General features: G+C 41.8%; 1 protein-coding gene and 1 long non-coding RNA gene across 2 annotated transcripts; both read right to left on the bottom strand.

The window, feature by feature from the left end:
- Positions 1-19: 19 nt before the first annotated feature.
- smndc1 (survival motor neuron domain containing 1) lies at positions 20-17663 on the bottom strand. Its single transcript, XM_072239844.1, has 6 exons — positions 17510-17663; positions 16292-16411; positions 3484-3626; positions 2214-2375; positions 1942-2095; positions 20-453 (listed from the first exon to the last, which is right to left on the bottom strand). Exons 2-6 carry the CDS (start codon positions 16409-16411, stop codon positions 316-318), a joined length of 717 nt encoding a protein of 238 aa, XP_072095945.1. The 5' UTR covers positions 17510-17663; the 3' UTR covers positions 20-315.
- On the bottom strand, positions 6411-13764 carry LOC140186023 (uncharacterized). The gene is made up of 3 exons (XR_011882763.1): positions 13456-13764; positions 10422-10476; positions 6411-6541 (listed from the first exon to the last, which is right to left on the bottom strand). It is a non-coding gene; the product is annotated as an uncharacterized lncRNA (long non-coding RNA).
- Positions 17664-24489: the final 6826 nt, after the last annotated feature.

The following is a 24489-nucleotide window of genomic DNA, read 5'->3' as shown; positions in this document are numbered from 1 at the left end:
TAAATTAGAAAACACCAGAAAGATTTTAGATTATTTTTATTTGTTAAAATTGCCCAATTATACTTACAAAAAAAGCAAAATTGTAAAAATTATTCTTCCTCAAATAGGAAGATTGAATTATCAAATTCTCCACCTGCCTCAGTAATAGATGGTAACTATACACATTAACTTTCTCATATAGACCTAATATCACACAGCTATAACTTTGTGCCAATACACCAAATGAAGTTGCCAAAAAAAGCTATTAAAAGTGCACTAATGTATTACAACATTGACAAAAAAAATTATTCTGCAAATATTTTACACAGATACTAGTTACTGCGGCATAAGATGCCGCACATTATACTTGGATGTGTCTTGGTACTGAGTCATCGGTCTGTCTGCTATACCACATGTGCCAACTCCAACTTTTCCAGTCACGCTTTCCGGTGAAGCAAAAATGCTTTTCTTTACCTTTATAACAATAAAGGGTGAATTAATACAAATTGCTTGCAAACAGTTTTAAAAACTTACTGGCAATTAGGTGGCAATAGTTTCAATTTTGATCATTTCTATTTTGTATTTAACCATGGTCTGGTAAAATGGGAACATCAGGCTAAAATGGCAATATAAATATAGGCATATCTTCACTATAACACATGAATTCAAACTAAACTTTTAGCACTTCATTTAGATTGATCTTGGACACCTGGTAGGCACCCAAGGCAAATCTTTAACAGTTTAACAGTTGAGAATTGTCTGAAATAATAACCAAAAAAAGTAGTATTGTTACAGTACTATATCACAACTGAGCAGCAAGTTATTGCATTACCATTTAGTGGTAAATTGTATTAGAAGGAAACATTTTTTAAATTAATTTTTATGCATTTCTACAGTGTAACTACAGGGAAAAAACCAACAAAATGCAGATTTATACAGTGCGAAACAAATCCAATATGTAATTCATAACAATAAGAAAAAGCACCCAGGAGAATTATGTAAAATTAGTATCCACCCCAACCTCCCACAGAAAAAAAAACCCAGGCCAACCATTAATGCATATAAAGGAAAAAAAATTAATCAGAGCATTCAACCCCAGAGAACTATAAATATATATAGGAAAAAAGTATAATGCCGACTACCAGAAGTATAATGTAATTCAGAACAAAAACCCATATAACTTACAAAAAAGCTGAAAGGGATTGTAGCATACAAAAAAAAAGGATAAACTTACCCTAAAGAGTTATGAAAATATTCAAAGGTCCCCACACCTTATGAAACTTTATGTCCCAATTAAGTGAATAATTAATCTGAGGTCTAAACAGGCCATAATATCACAAAGCCATTGAGCATGATTGGGTGGGGCAGCGTCAAAACATTTTTTATAACCTGTATTTCACAGTACAGAGGGGAAACCGTTTTCTATTGCCATTTATGCAGCACCTTTACTATGAAAATCACAATATTCACTGAATTTGGAAGCAAATTTTCATCTAGCACTCTAAAGGATAGTGTAGAATGTTGAGATGAATTGTGACCACCTGCTTTTTAGCTAAAACAGAAATATCAATTATTTCCAAATTTACTGCCTGACCCACCCAGTTTCCAGCATTTTCTGTTTGATATTAAAAACCAAACTCTTTAGGTAGTCTACAGCCCAAAGTACAAAGTTTCAGAGAGGCTTGTAAGATAGATAAATGGATAAAATTTGACGAGTTTATGTCATCCATCACCACACATCCAATATAAACTCTATCCCCTGCCCACACACAAACACGCACCAAATCTAAACTGGCAGTAACATGTAACAAAAATCCTTTAATCCACTGTTCTATTTGTAAATCTCAATGGTTTGTCAACTGGCTGTTTCCTGTGCTCCCTTTAAACTTTCTGGGGCAAAGAGAAAAGAAAATATGGCACAAAAAGGCAGGACATTCAGAAGTATGCATACTTTATACATACCTGTCCCTTTTTGTTCTTAGAATAAGCTCTGTTATTAAATTGCTGCCATTTTACTTTTTGTTCCTCTCGTTCCTGTTCAAGCTCCTTCATTCTCTGGGCCTTTTTCAAAGCTTTCTTCTTCTTGTACTCCCTCTGCTGGGCAACCATTTCTTTCCTGCAAATAATCCACAGCAAAATATCTTAACATGGTACTGAATTTCCCATGCATTTAAAACTAGAAGTATGTTTTAATTTCAACAATAATACACACTTATCTGAATGCCTGAACTCACTTTGATTTGGGTTTGTCGCCGCCCAGCTCTTCACTATCATTTCCTTCTTCAACAGGTTTCAAGTTGGCCAAAGGAAGCACATCGGCATTACCGTATCCAGTAAAGGTGATGGCAGCCGTACCATTCTCCTGGTCAATCTCTTCAATTTCCGCCTCATACAATCTGCAAGGAAGTTAGGGCTGTAAGCATGTGAGTAGAGGTTTGATAAACAGACCCTATAATGTCTACAACTTTAACTGATGTTTTACAAGTCAAATGTAATTTATTAAAGACCAAGACATTTTCAAAGTCCCATCAATAAAGTGAATTTATTTAATATAGGTATGGTGTCAATAATTAAATATCAAGTGGTTTTAGTAATATAATTATGCTTCAGGGATCATGAGGAGAAAATCAGCAGTGACTTTGCTGTGCATCTTTTAAATGAGAATACAGAGTATGGAAAGTGTGTCACAATCTGATGTAACAATAAAGATACATGGACAGAATGGTTTTAAGTTTCCAGAGGGAATTTGAAAGGTCTACTAAACAACTCCTTTTCAGGTTTAAAAGTCATCCAGTAACTCTAAAGGGAACAATTTGTCAGAATTGTATGTAGGAGCAAGCAACTACTTGACATTCTAATTGGTGACTGCATTTGAAGTAAAAATCTAAAAGGATCAGCCAATCTTGCAATGAGCTGCATCTACAGCAATCTGAAAGAATCAATGTCAGCTCTAATGTAATGGAGGCATCCAATCATCAGGCATGGCAAGGAAATAAATTTTTACATCACCTTTAAAGACAAATGGGCTTAATGCACTTTAAAGAAATAATGACACAATTAGACCAAGTCACAAAAGAAGCCACTAGACTACAGAAATTGATCAGAAGTATGATCATAAATACCTTAAAGGAGGGGCAGAGAAGTCTAGAGATCAGGGATAGTTGGTGGCTCCAGCAAGATTTCGGCTGATGTAGCTACAGAACCATGTGATGCCACATAGAAAAGGCAATCCCAGTGACTACACAGATACATAGCTGAATCTCACCTCAGTGCTAAATTTGATACCATGGATAAAACAGTGTATTTTAATTTTACATGGCTGCCAGAAATTATGTTTGTAAGCACTTGTGGCAAGCTTATGGTACAATCAGAATTAAAACCTTAATGCTATCAGTATGATAAATTATTGACCTGAGTGACAAACTACAGAATAAATCTTAAAAGAATCTCTTACCATTTTTTTTACTGTTCTATTGATGTACTGTTAGAGAGTTTTACACTTACTGTCCATCTTCATTCCAAATGGCCATACACTTGTCACCAGTCTTCCACTTATGGCTGGACACAGAGTTTGCTGAGCTATCTGCATTGGCTGTGGCAACAGAAGGCTGATTTGATAGCAAGTCCTTGGTAAGTTCTATGACTTCCTGTAAGACATTTAAGCCAATATAGGAATTAGTGCTTCCCTTTGGCAAACTAGGAAGCCATCACACGTGCTTGATACAATGTCAACACCAAGCTAGTTTAGCCAATGCTTTGTTAAATTAGGAAACATAAAGAAATGGTTAAGTTACAAACCAATTTTATTGCTTCCAAATAACTGAAGCTCTTTATGCTACATTTGCTATGCCTTGTTCACGAAACAAAGATTAAAGTTATCTTCATTTGTATACCAGTAATTGTTAACCTATGCTTTCACATGACCACTCACTGAAATTCAAAGGTTAAAGGTGAAAGTTTCTAAATGAATACATTGTATGTTAGCATTTTTTTTGGTTACTTAAATCTCAAAATTGCTCTTTATTCAGCGTCAGACTGCTTTGATTGCATTTCAACCCAATTTTAATGAAAACTATTTACCCTTTTTCCAGTTCTAATGTAGAGTCTCAGACCTGAAACATTAATGACTGTTGTTTTTAAATCAGCATCTACTGTTTTAACTTTTGATTTTCAGTCACATCTAAACTGGGCAGTCCCAACTCAATCTTAAATTCCTTTCAACCCCCTAATTGATGAAACACCAGATGGAAAGCTATCGCAGTTGGAAGTCAGCAAACTCTTAAAAGCAATGGCCACACAAAGTGATAACAAAATTGTACATTTCTCACTCTTAAGCAATTATTGCCAGCTTTTGATTTTATCAAGTCCTCTCCCATACCAAACTCAACTGTTAGAATCCTTTCTAGGCATACATCAAAATATCTACCAATGAGCTCTTGCCAAAACGTTTCCAATATACTCATCTACAGGCTCAGTCATTGCAACTTTCAGCACTGACCTCCTCTATAGTTCTACCCCTACTCCCCCCCAGTCCCCAAGCAGTTCTGATGTGATTTGCATAGGCAGTAAAGCTGTAGCAAGACCCCAAAGTCAGATCATCTACCGTTGAATGAAAGCAAAGCATCTAGATTTGCAACATAATCACCTTCCCTCATAATGCCACACCAGATGATATTTCTTTACACAGAGCACCAACTATTTAAAAAATTGAGTATTAATAAGATTTAGATCAAAGACGGCAGCAATATCTGGCTTGTTTGTTCTTCAATGCAAATATCTCAATTCATTTTAATTTCAAAGCCCTTTGCAGGAAGACTGCCACGTACAGCTACACTTCCATAAGAAATACCAACTGAAAAATGAAAAATATGAAAACAATCTAAATAATGAGCATGCCATTAAGATTACAATGTTTAGTCACATTAACAGCACACATGAGCTGTCACAGATCTGGGTGATAATCTTCACAACCAGTAACTTGCATCCATGAAATAATCCCTCACAAATCATACAGATCTTTAAGTGTCAGATACCAGATGAGTGATGAGTTATGGTTGATAATTGCTGAACTAGATCGAAAGGCATGCTTATAGGACTTTGAACAAGCCAAGTGGCAAACAAAGTTTTGGGACAGCTATCAAATGTAGAAGCAGAATGGCAAATACATGGAAGACCAGGAGAAAATAACTGGATTCCTACATTAGTCAGCAACAGAGCATTAAAAAAAAACAAAGCAAAAGAGGGATCTTTGAGATTGATGGTTAATAATACACAATGGGTGTCACATGGGAAGCAGCATTATGAAGTTCACATGAAAATTAACAAGTCCCAAGTTAGAACCCCATCTAATAGCTGATGCTAGCAGAGCTAGCACACCCTCAAACCACATATACTGACTGTTCAATCTCATACTTTTGTGTTGCTATCAAAAATGTTGCTCCCTTCACTGCCTGTATATACATTCTGTGAATTAGTAAACAGCTTGAAGCCAAACGCCATAGTGGCAAGCACACCTTAACTCTCTAAGTCAGTTAATATTTTTTCTGAAATTCTCTTCACAAAGTAGCCTTGGTATATCATGAACTCCACCCCCCCCCCCCCCCCATCATCCGTATTTGCCTTGTTTACCCACTTACTCTAAACTCAACGCTACCAGTTGTACTTTGGCTTTTTTCATTTTGCAAATGTTAACAGCTTCAAAATTGTAATTCTAGGAACTGACAGCATTCATGAGGGTTCAATGATTTACAAAGAGTTTACATGGGAATGAGAAGGATTTGTTAGGTTAGAGTAACTTTGTTCAAATACAGGAAGTCAGGGGAAATTTAATTCAGATATATCAAAGAATGAGGGGGCAACAAGATGGAACAATCCCTTTCTTTTGGCTGTGAACAGCAGTGATTTAAGGCAAGCTGCACAAAACACTCACATTTAAAATGTGCCAATAAGTTATATGCTACAACCTCCAAGGATACCAACAGCCACAAAGCTAAGCCTACTGTATGTTTCTTTTGTGGCCAGTGTGGATTTTATGGGGCAGAAAGTCTCCTTTTGAGACGCATAAAATTCTATATTCCAGTTTCAAGAAACAACTATGGCAACTTTGGAAACTGAAGATCGCTTATATTTGTTATGACAGTAGGACAGTAGCTCCTTGTCCTACTTTATCTGTTGAATTGAACTTTAAAGGAAAGTAGTTTGCTGCATTATGATTCCCCTGACTTACGGCAATTTACAAAATACCATTAAAGGCTGCATGTGTCTCAAGTTAAAGGAAGAAAACAATTTAAAGTGTAACCTTAAAGAAAACAAGATGAATTCACATTTGAAACACACTTAAAACAAAAAGATAAAGAAACAAAAATAAAATCTTGCTCCTCTTCCACAAGCTCCTAGCAGCCAGCCATTTCTGGGTTCGAGCTTACCAGGGAACCAGGTGGTACTGAACATGAATACTGCTGATATCCAATTGCCAATCTCTTCAGTCCTGTATTCCAAGCACTGCTGGAGCCACTTGATGGCTATTCTCATGCTGGTATTAGCTCCCCGGTGAGTTGGAGACCTGGAATAGCAAGTTTCCAAAGCGAAATGGAGGTGGAGTTGTGGAGGACACAGGACTCTTAAAGACAGTCTCTTTAAGGTGGGAAAGTGCAGTAAAGTTTGTCATAAAACCACCTAAGACCAGGGCACTAACAGGGCATGATGCAAAGCTTTACAGGGTCCAGGCATGAATAAATTTGCAAAGGGAGTGCTATGATAGTTAACTCATCGCACCCCCTTCCCTAATGACAGAAATATTTCCCCTTCAGATTCACTATCATTTACTAAACAGACCAAAGGCAAGGTACGTTTTCTATTACTGACACAGCTATTCTAATCTTCCATCTCTTCTGGAAAACCAGAGGTTGGGGATAACCAAAGGCAGAAGGCATGGAGAAAGGTTAAGAACCAAGGATAAAATATGGGTATTTATCAGTGATATATTTTATAACAGTGCCAGGATCAATGAAATGGAAGGGCTGTATTTTATCTATCAAAACACAAAGGTCCACAGGAATGTGCTTCCCTTCGAAGCTTTGGGGAAAGTGCTGGACGTTTTGCAAAACTGGAAGCCAGATCTAACCCATGCACCCGAGATTAATCAATAGAATGATATAGAACAAATCCATTAAACAAAACACAACAGCAGACTCTCAAGTCTGCTTTATTGTTCTTTAGTCAGTTCCAAATTCCCGCCCAATGTTCTTATCATCTCAAACTTCCACTCCGGACTTCTTAGGGCCAAACCCATCTTGAGAAAAAGCTACATGTTTATCAGCTTTTCCCCCAGAGCACCTTCTTGTGGCAGGAAAAAGGACTATATTACGATACAGCATTTAGAAAAAGCTAAAGACAGTAAGTTACCATCTGTGTGGAGAATAAACCAAAATGGTATCTTTACAATAAATACATTTGTTTTCTCCATAGATCTTTCTAATGCTGGACCTTAGTTTAGATACCATCTTGTTTGCCACCTTAACATAACCACACTCCCCACATCACTCACTATGCATAAAAATGAGAACAATGCCTTTGTTCATGGCATCAAGTCTAATGAAGCTTAAATCTACAAATTTAGAACATAGAGAAAGATAGAGTCAAAAATAAAATCTTGCTCCTCTTCCACAAGCTCCTAGCAGCCAGCCATTTCCGGGTTTGGGTTTTTCCGTGGGACCAGGTGGTACTGAACATGAATACTGCTGATATCCGATCGCCAATCTCTTCAGTCCTGTATTCCAAGCACTGCTGGAGCCACTTGATGGCTATTCTCATGGCTGATACAGCACAGGAACAGGCCCCCTGGTTCACAATGTTGTGCTGGACCAATTAAATTAGTGATCAAATGGCCAACTAATCCCTTCTGCCTACACAACGACCAAATCTTTCCATTTTCCTCATATTCATGTGCCTATCTAAACATTTCTTTAAAATTCCCTAATATATCTGTCTAAATCACCAATCATTGTCTAAAAATCCTACCTCTCACATCTGCTTTGAAATTATCCCCTGTAATATTAGATATCTCAACCCTTGGGAAAAGGTGTTGTCTGACTACTACTTATGACTCTCAATCTTATAAACCCTTAGCCTTCGCTACTCCCAAAAAGATCAACCCCAGTTCATCCTTCTATATTCCAGACAGCATCCTGGTAAACCTCTTCTGTATTCCCTCCAAAGCCATGGCATCCTACTTATAATGAGGCAACCAGAACTGTATTCAATGCTCCAGATAAGCCGAACTAGACTTCTATATTGCTGCAACATAACTTCCTGACTTTTGAATTCAATGCCACAACTGAAGTGAAACACGCCATAAGCCGCTCAACCTGTGGCCACTAAAAGGGAGCAATGAACTTGGACCCCAAGATCCCTCCGCTCATCTTCATCAATACTGTTAAAGGTCTTTCCATTTAACCTACCAATGTTGAACATTTCCCTTTCGACTGGGTTAAATGTCATCTGCCATTTCTCCATACTTATCTACAACTGGTCTATATCCCACTGGATTCTTTGCCAGTCTTCTACACTGTCTGCAATGCCACCAATCATATCATCCGCAAACTTACTAAATCACCCATCTACTTTTTTATCCAGGTCATTTATATACATCACAAACAGAAGTCCCACCACTAATCATACTCCAGCTAGAACAAGTCCTTTGAGAACTACCTTCTGACTTCTATGAGCAAGCCAGTTCTGAATCCAAATGGCCAATTCACTATGGATCCCACGCATAGAAACCTTCTGCATGAGCATTCCATGACGGACCTCGTCAAATACCTTACTAAAATTCAAGTTGCCAGCAAACACAGCTCACCCATGTCATCCCCCCAAAAAAAAACTCAAACAGGTTAGTAAGACACAACTTGCCCCGCACAAAGCCATGCTGGCTGTCCCTAATTAGGCCATGGCTTTCCAGATGCTCATAAATTCTATCCCTAAGAATTGTTTCCAGTAACTTCACCACAGAAATGAGACTCACCAGTCTAGTTTCCAGGATTATCCCCGATTCCCATAACATGTAGCATCCAAAGTCTATTCACTAGTAAAGTACCAAATATTCTTTACTCAACTTCTCTTTGCTCTCACCCGAAGAATCGTGTAAATCAACACAAAAAATGCTGGAGGAACTCAGCAGGGCAGCATTTATGATAAAGGGTAAATAGTTGATGTTTTGGGCCAAGACCACAGGACTGGAAAGGAAGGGGCAAGAAGCCAGAATAACAAGGTGGGGGAGGGGAAGGGGACTAGGTGGGAGGTAATAGGTGAAGCCAGGCGGTGGGAAAGGCTGGTAAATAAGAATATGATTGGAGGAGAGTGGACAACAGAAGAAAGGAAGGGGGGGTGGGGGGGGGGGGACCCAGAGGGAAGTAATGCAGATGAGAAATGAAAGGTCAAAGTGGGGAATGGGTAAGTTTGTTCACCAGAAGGACAAATCGATATTCATGCTATCGGGATGGAGGTCACCCAGATGGAATACAAGGTGTTACTCCTCCACCCTGAAGGTTGCCTCATCTTGGCACAAGAGGCGGCCGTGGATCAACATGTCTGAACGGAAATCGGTATTTTACAACAGATCACAGTAGGAAGCCACACTGGACACAATAGACAATCCCAGCAGATTCGCAAGTGAAGTGTTGCCTATTCTGGAAGGACTGTTCGGGGCCCTGACTGAAGGTGAAGGAAGTGGTGTATGGGCAGGCGTAGCAGGGAAACTATTGGGGAGTGACGAATGGACAATGGAATTGCTGAGGAAGCAATCCCCAATCCTGCAGAAAGCTGGAGGGGGTTGGAAGAGGGGACTGGTAAAGATATGTATAGTGGTAGGATCCCTTTGGAGATGGCAGAAGTTAAGGAGAGTGTCAGAGGTGAAGGCTGATGGGATCAGCACGGATATACAGGAAATGGAAGAGATGAGGGTGAGGGCAGCATCAACAGCAGAGGGAAGGAAAACCCATCCTTTGAAGGAGGAGCACATTTCAGATGTCCTGGAATAGAAAGCCATATTGTGGGAACAGATGCGGAGGAGGCAGAGACTGAGAAAAGGAAAAAGCATTTTACCAGGATAGGGTAGGAAGAGGTATAGCTGAGATACATCTTTATTTTCAAAACACTGTCACGTGGACTTTGTACCTTCCTGCTACCTGCTCACATACCTCAGAAACAAAATAGCTAATTGATGCTTAAAGTACAAGTATGCGAGTTAATTGAGATATATCCAATTGCATGCAGATTCAAGTACATTGTGGTATGCCCAAGAATGAATAATTCATTTAGAGTTTGAGAGCAGACTAGAAAAAATGTGCACCAATTTATTTTAGTGGGAAATAAAATCTCAACTATTTTAAGCAATCAAGACTATGTAAATCCATGTGCAACTGTTGACAAGGATTAATACTTACTCAGAACAAGATGAAGAGTCCATTTCCACCTGAAATCAAACATGGCGTGTACCAACTGTGAAAAAAAGATGTAAAATATAGAAGTACTACAGTCTGATTTCCCCTAGAAGTGTCATTATGGTAGCTTGGTTTGACAAGAGTGCAATAGAACTGATATTTTGCTTATAGATTAATACCTCATGAATAATACTTTAAGCATGTGGAGGAAGGAGTGGGGAAGAGGTGTGCATGATAAAAGGGAAAGAAACTGATAAATCCTTATAGCAATATTAGAAACTGAGCCCAATAATAGTCTTAAAAACGTCAATTGTTATCCAATTAATGGGTGTGGCATATCCATGATCTAATTTAACAATTCTCAGAGAAATGAATTCTCAGCGAATAGAATTCTCAATTCTATGTACATCTGCAGTCAAGATATTCTGAGAAGTCACTTTTTATTGGCGCACAGCATGAAAAATTCTGACCTATGGCACAGGGCAACTGTTACATAAACCTCTAGACTGCATCTGTAGACATTCTGCGCAAGATACATAGAAAAGGAGTAATTCAAGCTAGTTAACGAGAGAACCTCTTTTTAACATGCTGATAGTTACTTTGTGGAATTCTGATTCCACACACCTGATAGTCAAAAAATGGAGTGGCTCCATGCAAATTAATTAACTTCTTGAACCAACTCTATAAATTAGTGTCTTACAACTTATGTGCTACCTGTTTTCCTCTCATCATACAATCCTCGCCGTAAACTTATAAGTGTCATCTACTTCCTACAGAGTATTCCTGAGCAGTAGTTACATTATTAGTTCATCAATCCTTAGGCATGGACTAGATCCCAAAAATACAAGTTCCAAATTCACAAAGTGTTTGAGAATTATTGGCTATTTTTAAAAATTATTAAATAAAAAAGCTGGTGGATTGTTGTTAAAACATCTTTCCTTTTCATGAAAGTAGTGGATACAGCCTAGACTAGTACAGCACAATTGCAAGGAGCTGTTGCAGGAAAGCAGCATTCATCGAGTATCTAGGCCATGTTCCCTTCTCACTGCTGCTATAAACGAGTTAAGAGTCTCAGGTCCCAAACCATCAGGTTCAAAAAAAGTTATTACCATTCAACCATCCACCTCTTGAAAAAGAGGGGATAACTCCATTCACCCCAACACTGAACTAATTCCACAATCCACCTTTAAGGACTCTACAACTCATGCTGTGGACATACTGACTCTGGGGATCTCCCATCCACTGCGACCAACCTCCTAACTCCCACACCCTGCACCCCCGTTTCCACCTCCTACTCAAGATACACAAACTCACTTGTCCAGGTGGACTCATTGTTTCAGATTGTTCCTGCCCCACTGAATTCGTATCTGCATACCTTGGTTGTCTTATTCCCCCATAGTTCAGTCCCTTCCTACCTACATCCATGGCACCTCACACTCTCTTGATCTTTTCAAGGATTTCAGGTTCCTTGGCCGCCATATCTTATTTTTACTATGGATGTCCAGTCCCTATACACCTCCATATTCCACCAGGAATGTCTCAAAGTTCTCCGTGATTTTTTCTGGACACCAGACCCAACCAGTTCCCCTCCACCACCACTCTCCTCCACCTAGTGGAACGTCCTCACTCTAAATAATTTCTCCTTTGGCTACTCCCACTTCCTTCATACAAAAGGTGTAGCCACGGACTCTTGCATGGGTCCCAGCTGTGCCTGTTTGTCAGCTACATGGAACAGTCTATGTTCCAAGCCCACACTGGTGATCGCCCCTCATTTTCCCTACACTACATCCACAACTGAATTAGTTCTGCTTCCTGCACCCGTGCTGAACTCATCAACTTCACCCTCTTTGCCTCCAACTTCCAACCTGCCCTCAAATTCACCTACTCCATTTATGACACCTCCCTTCCTTTTCTATCTTACTGTCTCTATCTCCGGATACAGCTTATCCACCGATGTCTATTACAAACCAACAGACTCTCACCGTACCTCATCCCATCCCCCTCCCTTCTCTCAATTCTTCCATCTCCATACATCTGCTCTCAGGATGAGGTTTTTCATTCCAGAACAAAGGAAGCCCTCCTTTTTCAAAGAAAGGGCTTTCCTTCCTCCACCATCAACATTGCTCTCAACCACATCTCTTCCATTTCACACGTCTGCTCTTACCCCATCCTCCTGTCACCCTACCAGGGATAGGGTTCCTTGTCCTCACCTACCACCCACCCAGCCTCCGCATCCAGCACATAATTCTCCGAAACTTCTGCCAACTCCAATGGGATCCCACCAGCAAGCACATCTTCCCTCCCCCCTCCCACTTTCTGCTTTCAGCAGGGATCGCTCCCTATGCGACTCCCTTGTCCATTTGTCCCCCTCCACTGAACTCCCTCTTGGTACTTATCCTTGCAAATGGAACAAGTGTTACATCTGCCCCAATACTTCCACCCTCACCATCACTTAGTGCCTCAAACAGTTTTTCCAAGTGAGGCAACACTTCACCCGTGAGTCTGTTGGGGTCATAAACTGTGTCTGGTGCTCCCAGTGTGGTCTCCTGTATATCGGCGAGACTTGACATAGACTGGGAGACCGCTTCGCCAAGCACTGCCATAAAAAGTGGGATCTCTAAGTGGCCACCCATTTTAATTCCGCTTCCCATTCCGATATGTCCATTCATGGCCTCCTCCACTATTATGATGAGGCCACAACACCTTATATTCCGTTTGGGTAGCCTCCAACCTGATGGCACGAACGTCCATTTCTCAAACTTCCAGTAATGCCCTTCACCATTTCCCTCTGTTATCTCCCTGCCGACCCATTGCCTCTCTTTGGTGCTCCTCCCCCTCTCCTTTTTCTTTCTTCTACGGCCTCCTGTCTCCTACACCAACCAACTTCCCAGCTCTGTTTCATAACCCACCCCACCCTCCCAGTTTCACCTATTGCCTTGTGTTTCTCCCTCCCCTCCCCCCACCTTTTAAATATACTTCTCAGCTTTTTTTCCCTCCAATCCTATCAAAGGATTTTAGCTCAAGACGTCAACTGTACTTTTTTCCCCATAGATGGTGCCGGGCCTGCTGAGTTCCTCCAGCATTTTGTGTGTTGCTCAGATTTCCAGCATCTGCAGATTTTCTCATTTGTCTCCCGATATTTATCGCTCTTTCCCTTTTTTTCGTATTTGCACCACTTGTCAACTGCATACTGCTTGTTTGTTTTCTGCAGCTTTTCATCAATTCTGTTGAGTTTCTCTGTATTTACTGTGAATACCCACAAAAAAAACAACAAATCTCAGGGTAGTTTGTGAATAATAAATTTACTTTGAACATGCTTTTATGGTAATGTACTGTACTGCCTATCTACAAGTCCAATCCTACAGCAACACTATTATCTTACCAGTAATCTGAAATGAATGACTTCAATTAGTTTAAAAAGGCAGTTTACCATTCTCTCAAACCATAAGGCAATGTTATCAAAGTTCAAACCATATGTGAAAAATGGAAGAAATCTGTACAGGTGCTTTAAAATTCTTTTTAAAACATGAAGGAATCAAAGTTTAGGAGAGAGAAGGGCTTAGTAGTTTGGCACTTTTTTTCATTGGAGTATAGAATGAGAGATGATCTTAGAGGTATATAAAATCCCGAAAGGCATAAATAGGGTCAATGTGCTCAACAGTCTATTTGCCAGGGTTGGTAATCAAGAATTAGAGGACATAGGTTTAAGCTAAGAATTAGTAGGAATTTGAGACAACTTTTTTCATCCAGAGGGTGGTCAACATACAGGATGAACAGCCAGAGGAAGTGGTTGAGACAGGTTCTTGGAAAGGACAGATGGGCAGAGACCAGTTGAGTCGAAGGGTTCATTGTCCATGCTCTGACTCTGAATGGTATTCTGTCTTCACATATTGCAATATAAAAGGAATTTAAAACTGTTCAATTTTATTAAGTCCTGAGCTCCACTTCTTACTAATGAACAAGATAGAACTTTTCTCTAATAATACAGGTTGAGTACCCCTTATCCAAAATGCTTGGAGATGGAAGTGTTTAGGATCTTGGAAGATGTAATGATATACATTGGCATCTCCACCATCTCCAGCTCTGTATTTGAGGTAAGCAGCCTTTGTCTTACACTTGTGCATCACACATATGTACTTGACAGTAAAGTCCTTCACACACCATTAATATATTGAAAATCTAATGTGTGCAGGGTAACAAAAGCAGCATGGCAAGTACCTGAATCAGCTGCTGAACAGCAAACAATGGAGCCTTTCAGTCTCCCCTACAATGCCGTGTTTTCATTAAAAGGTTACAGTACACTGTCTTTGCATTTCACTTTTTAGGTTTTATGTAAGGGATAAAAACAATCAGCATTGCAGACTTGCATTAAGGGTGATGATCATTATTCCTCAGAAACTCATCAATGAATTTCTCTGCATCATGATCAGCACTTTCAACCAGCCCGCTGAACATTCACAATCATCAATTTTCAGTTTGGTCATGTTAAAGATAGACCTTTGTTTGTTATGATCAGCATGCCACTAAGCGGCATACGTTCACTCCGACTGACAAATCCACTCTCAATACACTATCGAGATCTTCCATTATCTTCTGTTCATTACATGTGAGGTCTCTTCTCACAGCTGCCTGGTGCACAGAAACCTGCGCAACACCTAGGAACCTTTCCAGCACCTTGTGGAATTTTCCATTTGTGACATTACGACAGTGCTCAAAAAAATTCTGGATTTTGGATAAGGGGTACCCAACCTGTACCAACATCTGTCAAATAGTAAACACTGCAGAAAGGCACAAGTCTCAGACCCACAATTAAACTTGATGATGATAATGGTCCTTAAAAACTTGAGCAGGTGTCATGCAAAAAGGGCATTAGGTGACAGCATCAAAGCACAAAGATTAAACATATTTATGGTCCCTCAGGTTTCAAACAGATTATTTCAGCCAAATTGTCACCATGCATCTGCACAACATTATGCACTAATGGTTGTACTTCATAAATGAAGAACTAATCTGGAATTGAAACTGAAAAATCTGCTCAAATTCTCAGGTCTTGGCACTTACAACAAAAAGCCATTCCCCTTATACTAAAGCAGACCAATAAGGCCCGCAAAGTCAATCAGTTTATCAATTCAACAATCAATTTAACTCCGGTGTTTCCTAGAAATATTTTACAAGCTTTTTTGCAATGTATTTGCAGTACTTGCAGTGAAACACACAAATTACGCAAGCCTATTTACTTTTATACATTAATTTTTAACTAACATTTTTCAAACCAAGAACTGTATCTATTAACTGCAAATACTTGAGCCTATTGCTTTTAATCCATCCAAACAGCTATCACATTGTCAGATATTTGGTGATTTAGGATTCTTCTTTGATTTAACCTATTTTTTGTTGAAAAATTAAATGTAAGTGGTTTTATTGAAGTGATCTTAAGAGTTTTACTTTGTTTCGACTCAGCTACTGAACTGTTAATTTCAAGCGGTTACTTTAATCAAAACAGAACAATGACTGAAACCAATGTTAGCAACTGCTACATACTCTGCCTATTATCTCCAACAATGGAAGAAACACACACTGGCAATGTCAGCATTCTCCTTATGTTAAGTAATTTGAATTATTTTTTATCCACTTGTTCAAGAGTTGCTCAGTGATAAACTGGAAACAATTTGTTACTGACCCCACAAAAGCAACCCAGTCCAATAGATATGCTACACCAATTTGCTTTCATTAATTGTGATTGATGGATGAACTTTAACAATTTTATTACAATCCCTTTACAGTGTTTCCCTATGAATAAAACATATAGTTTATTTCATAAATGGAGATGTGCACAGAAAATTTTGAATATCAAAATAAAGCAGAACACTAACCTGCAGATCCTTTTGTAATTTAAGGAGGTCTTCATTTTCTGCATCAGTAGATAAAGCAGCTTCTACTTGCTGAAGTTGAGCCTTGTAACTGGCCAGCTGCTTTGCCAGCTCATCTGACATCTGGAAAATAATTTAGTTATTTAGGAAAATAATATCAACCTGCCAAGACTCAAATAAGAGTGACCAATTCTTGATACAGAAATTTAAACTCACCTGATAAACCAATTCAATATTAAATACTGAAAATACTCTATTTATTATTGAGACACAGCGCAGAATAGGCCCTTCAAGCCACTCGCCCAGCAATCCCTCAATTTAACCGTAGCCTAATCACTGACCTATTACCCTACGGAACGTTAGGTGTTTGGACCGTCGGAGAAAACCCGCGAGGTCAAGGCGAGACGTACAAACTGCTTATAGACAGTGGTGGGAATTGAACCCCGGTAACTGGTACTGTAAAGCGTTGTACTAACCACTACGCTACCGTGCCGCCAGTTCATGGGAAATTCAAAAGCGCAAAAGGCAACCATTTGACCTTTAAGGTCAATGACAAACGATTCCCATCTTAGCAGACCATTTTACTCCTTGTGCTTGTATACCCAAATACGTCAGTGCAATCTGCGTCGTCCCATTAGTATGCTCCACACACTCACCAGCCTTTTCGCTCAATTTCAATAGATCTTAAATGAAAAATGGATTTTTGCATATACTGCATGATACATTTTATGTTCCAGGCTTTTCAGTAACACAATGAAATCGTTAATTCTTTCTGTACCTTTTTATTTCAAAATCTCTACACTCCGCAAACAAAAAGTATTCTGCTTATAGAGATTAATTAATAATTCACACAATGAATACAGGCAACAGCAGAGTATCCTTGTAAAAGTATTGAATCCTCTTTGAAAAAATAAAAACAGTGCTGAAGAGACCGAGTATAAGTTAGGGTAACTACACAATTAATGACATTGGATGACGGTTTTCTCTCCTCACAGGCTGGGAAGGAAACCGGTCTGGCTCCGGAGCCTCAACACAGGCCCGGCCGGCTCACTCTCACTGCGTGCACGCAGCCTCAGCCCTCCTCCGCGTAAATCACTCGGGGAAGGTGGATCTGAACACAGGCCTTGTTGCGCAAGCACACCGGCAGCCCGGGATGGCGGCGGGTGCTCGGCCTCCTGCCCACCCCTCCCTCCCTCTCTCCCCCGGCTCACTTCCACTCACATTTCCGACGCCAGGCGACCGAAGTTCAGACTCTTAACGACGAGCGATTGTTCGTTACGGCGAGCCGACCCCGACGGATTTCTGCCCCCTTCCCGGTTTCACTTTCACCACAACACCGCGCCGCGGCCGCTTCGCCAAGTCTCGGGCTCCAACCTCCCGCGACAATTCAATGACGTCAACACCCTCCCGCATCCCGGAGCCAGTCAGTGACGTCAGGGGATGCCTCAAGCCTGTCAATCACCTTGATGTTTAAAATACTTGAGCATTAGCACTTTAAATAGAGATTGAGGAGCGTTTGGTTAAGATCAAACATTTGTTGAATGATGACATGTCATGTTAATTTAAGTTTCTGTTAACTAATGTTTCTCATGTTTGTAATGCATTTTCCTGGGATCTATAGCAGATTCAGGCCATTCGGCCCATCGAGTCTGTGATGCCATTCGATCATGCCAATAAAGTTGAACTTGAAGGGCTGCGTGCCATCATGTGACAAGCAACAGATTTCTGTGGCTAACTCACACAAAATGCTGAAGGAATTCAGCAGGCCAGGCAGCATCTGCGGAAAAAGGTACAGTCGCCACTTCAGGCTGAGACCGTTCAGCAGGAAATAAGCTGAGGAGTAGATTTAAAAGGTAGGGGGATGAGAAACAGAAACACAAGGTGATAGGTGAAATCTGGAGGGGGAGGGATGAAGTAAAGAGCTGGGAAGTTGATTGATGAAAGAGACAGAAGGCCAATGGAAAAAAGAAAAAGGTGGGAGGAGCACCAGAGGGAGGCGATGGGTGGGCAAGGAGATAAGGTGAAGGAGATAAAAGGGGATGGGAAATGGTGAAAGAGAGGAGTGGTCATGGTCATTACTGGAAGTTAGAGAAGTCGATGTTCATGCCATCAGGTTGGAGGCTGCCCAAACGGAATATAAGGTGTTTTTCCTCCAACCTAAGTGTGGCCTTATCCCCGCATTGGAGGAGGCTATGGGTGGACATATTGGAAAGGGATGTGGAATTAAAATGGGTGGCCACTGGACGGTCCTGCTTGTTCTAGTGGACGGAGGGTAGATGCTTGATAAAATGGTCTCACATTCTACGTCGGGTCTCACCCATATACAGGAGGCCACACCGGGAGCACCAATCACAGTATGTGACCCCAACAGACTCAGAGGTGAAGTGTCACCTCACCTGGAAGGACTGTTTCTGGCCTTGGATAGCAGTAAGGGAGGAGTTGTAGGGGCAGGTGTAGCACTTGCTCTGCTCGCAAGGATAAGTGCCAGGAGGGAGATCAGTGGGGAGGGACGAATGGACAAGAGTGTCGCGTAGGGTGCAATCCCTGCAGAAAGCAGAAAGTGGAGGGTGGAAAAGATGTGTTTGGTGGTGGGAGATGGCGGTAGTTTTGGAGAATTATGTGCTGGACGTGGAGTCTAGTGGGGTGGTAGGTGAGGACAAGAGGAACCCTTTCCCTGGTAGGGTAGTGGGAGGATGGGGTAAGAGAAGACGTGCATGAAATGGAAGAGATGCAGTTGAGGGCAGCGTTGATGGTGGAGGAAGGAAAGCCCCTTTCTTTGAAAAAGGAGGACATCTCCTTCGTTCTGGAATGAAAAGTCTCACCCTGAGAGCCGATGCGGTGAAGACGGAGGAATTGAGAGCAGGGATGGTGTTTTTACAAGTAGCAGCGTGGGACGAGGTATAGTCCAGGTAGCTGTGAGAGTCTGTTGGTTTACAATAGACATTGGTGGATGAGCTGTCTCCGGAGATCGAGATAGTGAGATTGAGAAAGGGGAGGGAGGTGTCGAAACTTCCGTCATCCCCAACGGGATCCCACCACCAAACACATCTTTCCCTCCCCCCCCCCCAACTTTCTGCTTTCCACTATGCAACTCCCTTGTCCATTCGTCCTTCCCCACTGATCTCCCTCCTGGCACTTATCCTTGTGGGCTGAACAAGTGCTACACCTGCCCTCCTCTCACTACCATTCAGAGCCTCAAACAGTCCTTCCAGGTGAGGTGACACTTCACCTGTGAGTCTGTTGGAGTGATATACTGTGTTCAGTGCTCCTGATGTGGCCACCTGTATATTGGTGAGACATGACGTAGATTGGGAGACCACTTCGCCGAGCACCTACACTCTGTCCGCCAGAACAAGCGGGATCTCCCAGTGGCCACCCGTTTTAACTCCACTTCCCATTCCCATTCCGATATGTCCATCCATGGCCTCCTCCACTGTCGTGATGAGGCTACATTTCAGTTGGGGGAAGAACACCTTATATTCCATTTGGGTAGCCTCCAACGTAATGGCATGAATATTGAGATCTCAACCTTCCAGTAATGCTCCCCCTTCACCATTTCCCATCTCCTTTTCCCTCACTCACCTTATCTCCTTGCCCACCCATCACCTCCCTCTGGTGCTCCTCTCGTCTCTTTCTTACCTCCATGGCCTTCCATCTCTTTTACCAATCAACCTCCCAGCTCTTGACTTCATCCCTCCCCCTCCAGGTTTCACCTATCACCGAAACACAAAGTAATCTGCAGATGCTGGGATCAAAGTAACACTCGCAGCACGCTGGAGGAACTCAGCAGGTCAGACAGCATCAGTGGAAATGATGAGTTGACATTTCAGGCCTGACGAAGGGTTGCGGCCCGAAATGTCGACTCATTGTTTCCACTGATGCTGCCCGACCTGCTGAGTTCCTTCACCTATCACCTGGTGTTTCTCAATCCCCTCCCCCCTGCACCTTTTAATCTACTCCTCAGCTTTTATTCTCCAGTCCTGCTGAGGAGTTTTGACCAGAAACATTGACTGCACTCTTTTCCATAGAAGCTGCCTGGCCTGCTGAGTTCCTCCAGCATTTTGTGTGTGTTGCTCGGATTTCCAGCATCTGCAGATTTTCTCTTGTTTGTGATTTCTGTGGCTAGCCAGATTTAACAAGGATGTTCCACAGTCCATCGGGAATGATTTTGGGATTGGAATTGGCTGCACTAACATGTGATAATGTTAGTGAAAAGCTTATTTATCTTTTATTATTGAAATTCCAGCCCTTTGAGCAAAATAAAAGAATACTGTAAGGAGTTTGCATGTTCTCACTGTGACCCTGTCGCTCTCCTCTTGGTGCAGCACATTCCAAAGACCTGCAGGTCAGGGTTAGTGAGTTGTGGGTATGCTATGTTGGCACTAGTGGCCCAGAACTTACTCAGATCACGTTGGCCAGTGATGCATTTCCCTGTATATTTTGATGTAAATCTGACAAATAAAAATAATCTTTAAAGAGTAATTCAGTTCAGGCAGACAATAAGATGCAAGGACACGACGGGGTAGATTGAATCCATCTCACCATACTAGGAAGCCATTCTATAGTCTTAACCCGGCAGGATAGAAGCTGTCCTTCAGTCTGGTGGAACGTAGTTACAGGCTTTTGTATTTTCTGTCCAATGGAACAGGGAGGTGGGGGAGAAGAGAATAACCAGTGTGGGTGGCTGTGGTCTTTGGTTATGTTGGCTGCTTTACAGAGGCAATGCATCCAAGTTTATGTGAGGGAGTGAGAATATGCCCCCTTCTCATTGCTACCATCAAGGAGGAGGTACAGGATCCTGAAGACACACCCTCAATGCTTTCAGAACAGCTTCTTCCCCTCTTCCATCGGACTTCTGAATTAACAATAAACACACATACTCTACCTCAATACTTTTGCTCTCTCTTTGCACTACTTATTTATTAATAATATATAAGACCATAAGACATGTGAGCAGAATTAGGCCATTTGGCCCGTCGAGTCTGGTCTGCCATTCAATCACAGTTCATCCTCCTCAGCCCTTCTTATTGCAATTTATAGTTTTCTTTATTATGACTTGCTGCAGCAAAGAAACAAATTTCACGACATCTACCAATGACATTAAACCTGATTCTGTGGTTAAGAAGGACTATATTCAGTGGTTGATGCTACTTTCTGCATTGCTCTTCCATTTCATGTGCTGTGATTATCATTCCCATGGTGATTTGCTTGTTCTTTGAGTTGGCTATCTCCTGACCATCACATCTTGCTTACAGTGGTGAAGTTAATGTCCAGGCTGGCCTAATAGGAAATTCCAAAATTTTCAAATGCTGAAAATGACATCCAATTGCTTCTTTTGACAATAATTCTTCACACTTTCAGCAAGGTATAGCACTTACTTGGATGTTTACCCTATACACTTCTATCCCAATCGACAAAACCTCAAAGCTCTCTGCTTCTTTCTTCAAAAAAGAATCAACCAATCCTCTCCACCACCACCCACCTATATTTGGCAGAACTGGTAGATTTTTCCTTCAGCTCCTTTCACTTTCTCCAGACTCGGAGTGGCCATGGGCACCCATATGGAGCTCAGCTATACCCGCTTCTTGGTCGGTTACATAGAACAGTCCGTGTTCGAAGCCTTCCCTGGTAATACTCCTCAAGCTTTCCTCCACTACATTGACAACCACATTGGTGTTGCTTCATGCACCCATGCTGTGCTCGTCAATTTTATCAACTCTGTCTCTAACTTCCACCCTGACCTTATATTCACTTGGTCCATTTCTGATGTCTCCCTCCACTTTCTCGATCTCTCTGTCTCCATCTCTGGAGACAAACTGTCAACTGACATCTTTTATAAATCTTCTGATTCTCACACTCATCATATCTCTACCTCCTCCCACCCTGTCTCCTGTAAAAATTCCATTTCCTTTTCTGCGTTCCTTCGCCTCTGCCACATCTGCTCCCAGGATGTGGCCAATGTTTCCAGAACATCAGAACATCCTCCTTCAAAGAACAGGGTTTCCCTCCCTCCACTAGTGATGCTGTCCTCACCTGCATCTCCTCCAGTTCCCAAACATCAGTCCCCATCTTCCCACAACTTCAACAGTGATAGAATTCCTCTTGCCCCACTTACCACCCCAGCCTCTGCACTCAACAACCACAACTTCCGCCATATCTAACAGGATTTCACCACTAAAAATATCTTTACCACCATTCCCCCACAGCTTTTCACAGGGATTGCTCCCTCCATGATTTTAATCTGTGTCCCAGTACTTATCCCTGTCAACAGCCTGCCCATTCACCTCCTCCCTCACCTTCATTCACGGTCCCGAACTGTCCTTCCATGTTGGGCAACACTTCACCTGCGAATCTGCTGGGGTTGTCTATTGTGTCTGGTTCTCTCAGTGTGGCCTTCTCTACATTGGTGAGACCTGTCGTAAATTGAGGGACCACTTTGTTGAGAAACTGCACTCCATTCACCAAAAGCGGAGATTCCCGGTGGCCAAACATCTTAATTCCCATTCCCATTCTTGTTCTGACATGTTGGTCCGTGGCCTCCTGTTGTGCCAAGTTCAGGCCACCCTCAGGATGGAGGAGCAACACCGTATATTCTGTCTGGGTAGCCTGACAGTATGAATATCGATTTTCCTTCCCAGTAAATTCCCCCCTCACCCATCACCTACACACCAGCCTTCTTCCCCTCCTCCACATTTTTATTCTGGCATCTTCCCCTTTCCTCTCAGTCCTGATGAAGGGTCTTGGCCCAAAAACACAGACTGTTTACTCTTTCCCATAGATGCTGCCTGACCTGCAGAGTTACTCCAGAAGCTTGTGCTGCTTTGGATTTCCAGCATTTGCAGACTTTCTTGCATTTGAAGGTTACTCAATACCTGAATAGTACAGTTACAGGTCATCATTGGAGATATTGCAGAAAATGCCAAGTGGCTTTCTTGTATCATAGAGTCATGGAGTAGGATACTGCAAAAGCTGTATCGTGGGGTCTGAGAGTCACGGAGCAGGACAGTACAAAAACTGTATCGTAGAGTCTGAGAGTCACGGAGCAGGACAGTACAAAAACTGTATCGTAGAGTCTGAGAGTCATGGAGTAGGATACTGCAAAAGCTGTATCGTGGGGTCTGAGAGTCACGGAGCAGGACAGTACAAAAACTGCATCGTAGAGTCTGAGGGACACGGAGCAGGACAGTACAAAAACTGCATCATAGAGTCTGAGGGACACGGAGCACAACCATACAAAAACTGTATCGTAGAGTCTGAGAGTCATGGAGCATGACCGTACAAAAACTGGACCTTTAGCCCATCTAGTTGATGCTACTTTGCATATTCACACTGACTAATACATGGACAATAGCCTGCAAATCCTTCCCATCCATGAACTTATCCAAACTTCTCTTAAATCTTGCAATTGAACCTGTATCCATCACTTCGGCTGGAAACTCATTTCACATTTGCACCATCCTTTGGGTGATGAAATGGTTCCTCAGATTCCCCAGCAATATTTCGCCTTTCATCCTGAAGTGAACTATGCCAGCAGTTTGAGAGTGTTGGGGGCATAAGTGAGTGCCAAGATTCAGAGTACCTTTATTAACAAGGGATGCATAAATTATACAACCTTGAGATTTGTCCGCTTACAGGCAGCCACGAAGCAAGAAACCTGAAAGAGCCCCATTGAAAGAAGTAAATAATAAGACCAATACTCGATGCGCAAGAAAAAGGACAAAAAACACAAATCATGCAAACTATCGAAGTGAACAACAAAATCCAAACCAAATTGAATCCTGAGATCTGAACCCCGGAGCAGGCCCGAAACCTTGCTTCTCAGTTCGTCATATTGGCGGGCATGGAGCACAGCAGCTGGAGCAGTCTTCATAGCCTTAGCACCATGGAGAATGGAGATACTATCACAGAGAGCAGGTAAAATCAGCTCTCACCTCCATCCTGACATCCTGTCTTTTCGTTCTATCTGGGCCGACATTTGAATTGCCCAAGCAATGGGACAGCGAAAGGCTCCGGTGCCCTGGAGCGAGGAGAGAGGAGCAAAGTGGGCACTCACCTCTGATCAGGGTTGCCTCTTAAATTGCCTAAGCAGCAGATCGTACCTCACACTGGGTCCTGGCTTCTGCGAAGGGCTCGAGGCCTAGACCACACAACCGAGCAACTCACTCCAGGCCCAGATTTTGCCGCCCAGCCTGAAGCCACTC

Source organism: Mobula birostris, chromosome 21 (assembly GCF_030028105.1).
Source record: "Mobula birostris isolate sMobBir1 chromosome 21, sMobBir1.hap1, whole genome shotgun sequence".
NCBI lineage: Eukaryota > Metazoa > Chordata > Chondrichthyes > Myliobatiformes > Myliobatidae > Mobula > Mobula birostris.
Note: the sequence above shows the minus strand (reverse complement) of the source record. Positions and strands in the feature narration are given on the sequence as shown.

What these genes read in the sequence shown, in the direction of transcription:
- smndc1 (XM_072239844.1), bottom strand. Translation starts at nt 16,411, where the DNA reads ATGTCAGATGAGCTGGCAAAGCAGCTGGCCAGTTACAAGGCTCAACTT. An exon ending in AATTACAAAAGGATCTGCAG is followed by an intron (nt 3,627 to 16,291) that starts GTTAGTGTTCTG and finishes AATGTCTTACAG; the next exon opens with GAAGTCATAGAACTTACCAA. An exon ending in ATTTGGAATGAAGATGGACA is followed by an intron (nt 2,376 to 3,483) that starts GTAAGTGTAAAA and finishes ACTTCCTTGCAG; the next exon opens with ATTGTATGAGGCGGAAATTG.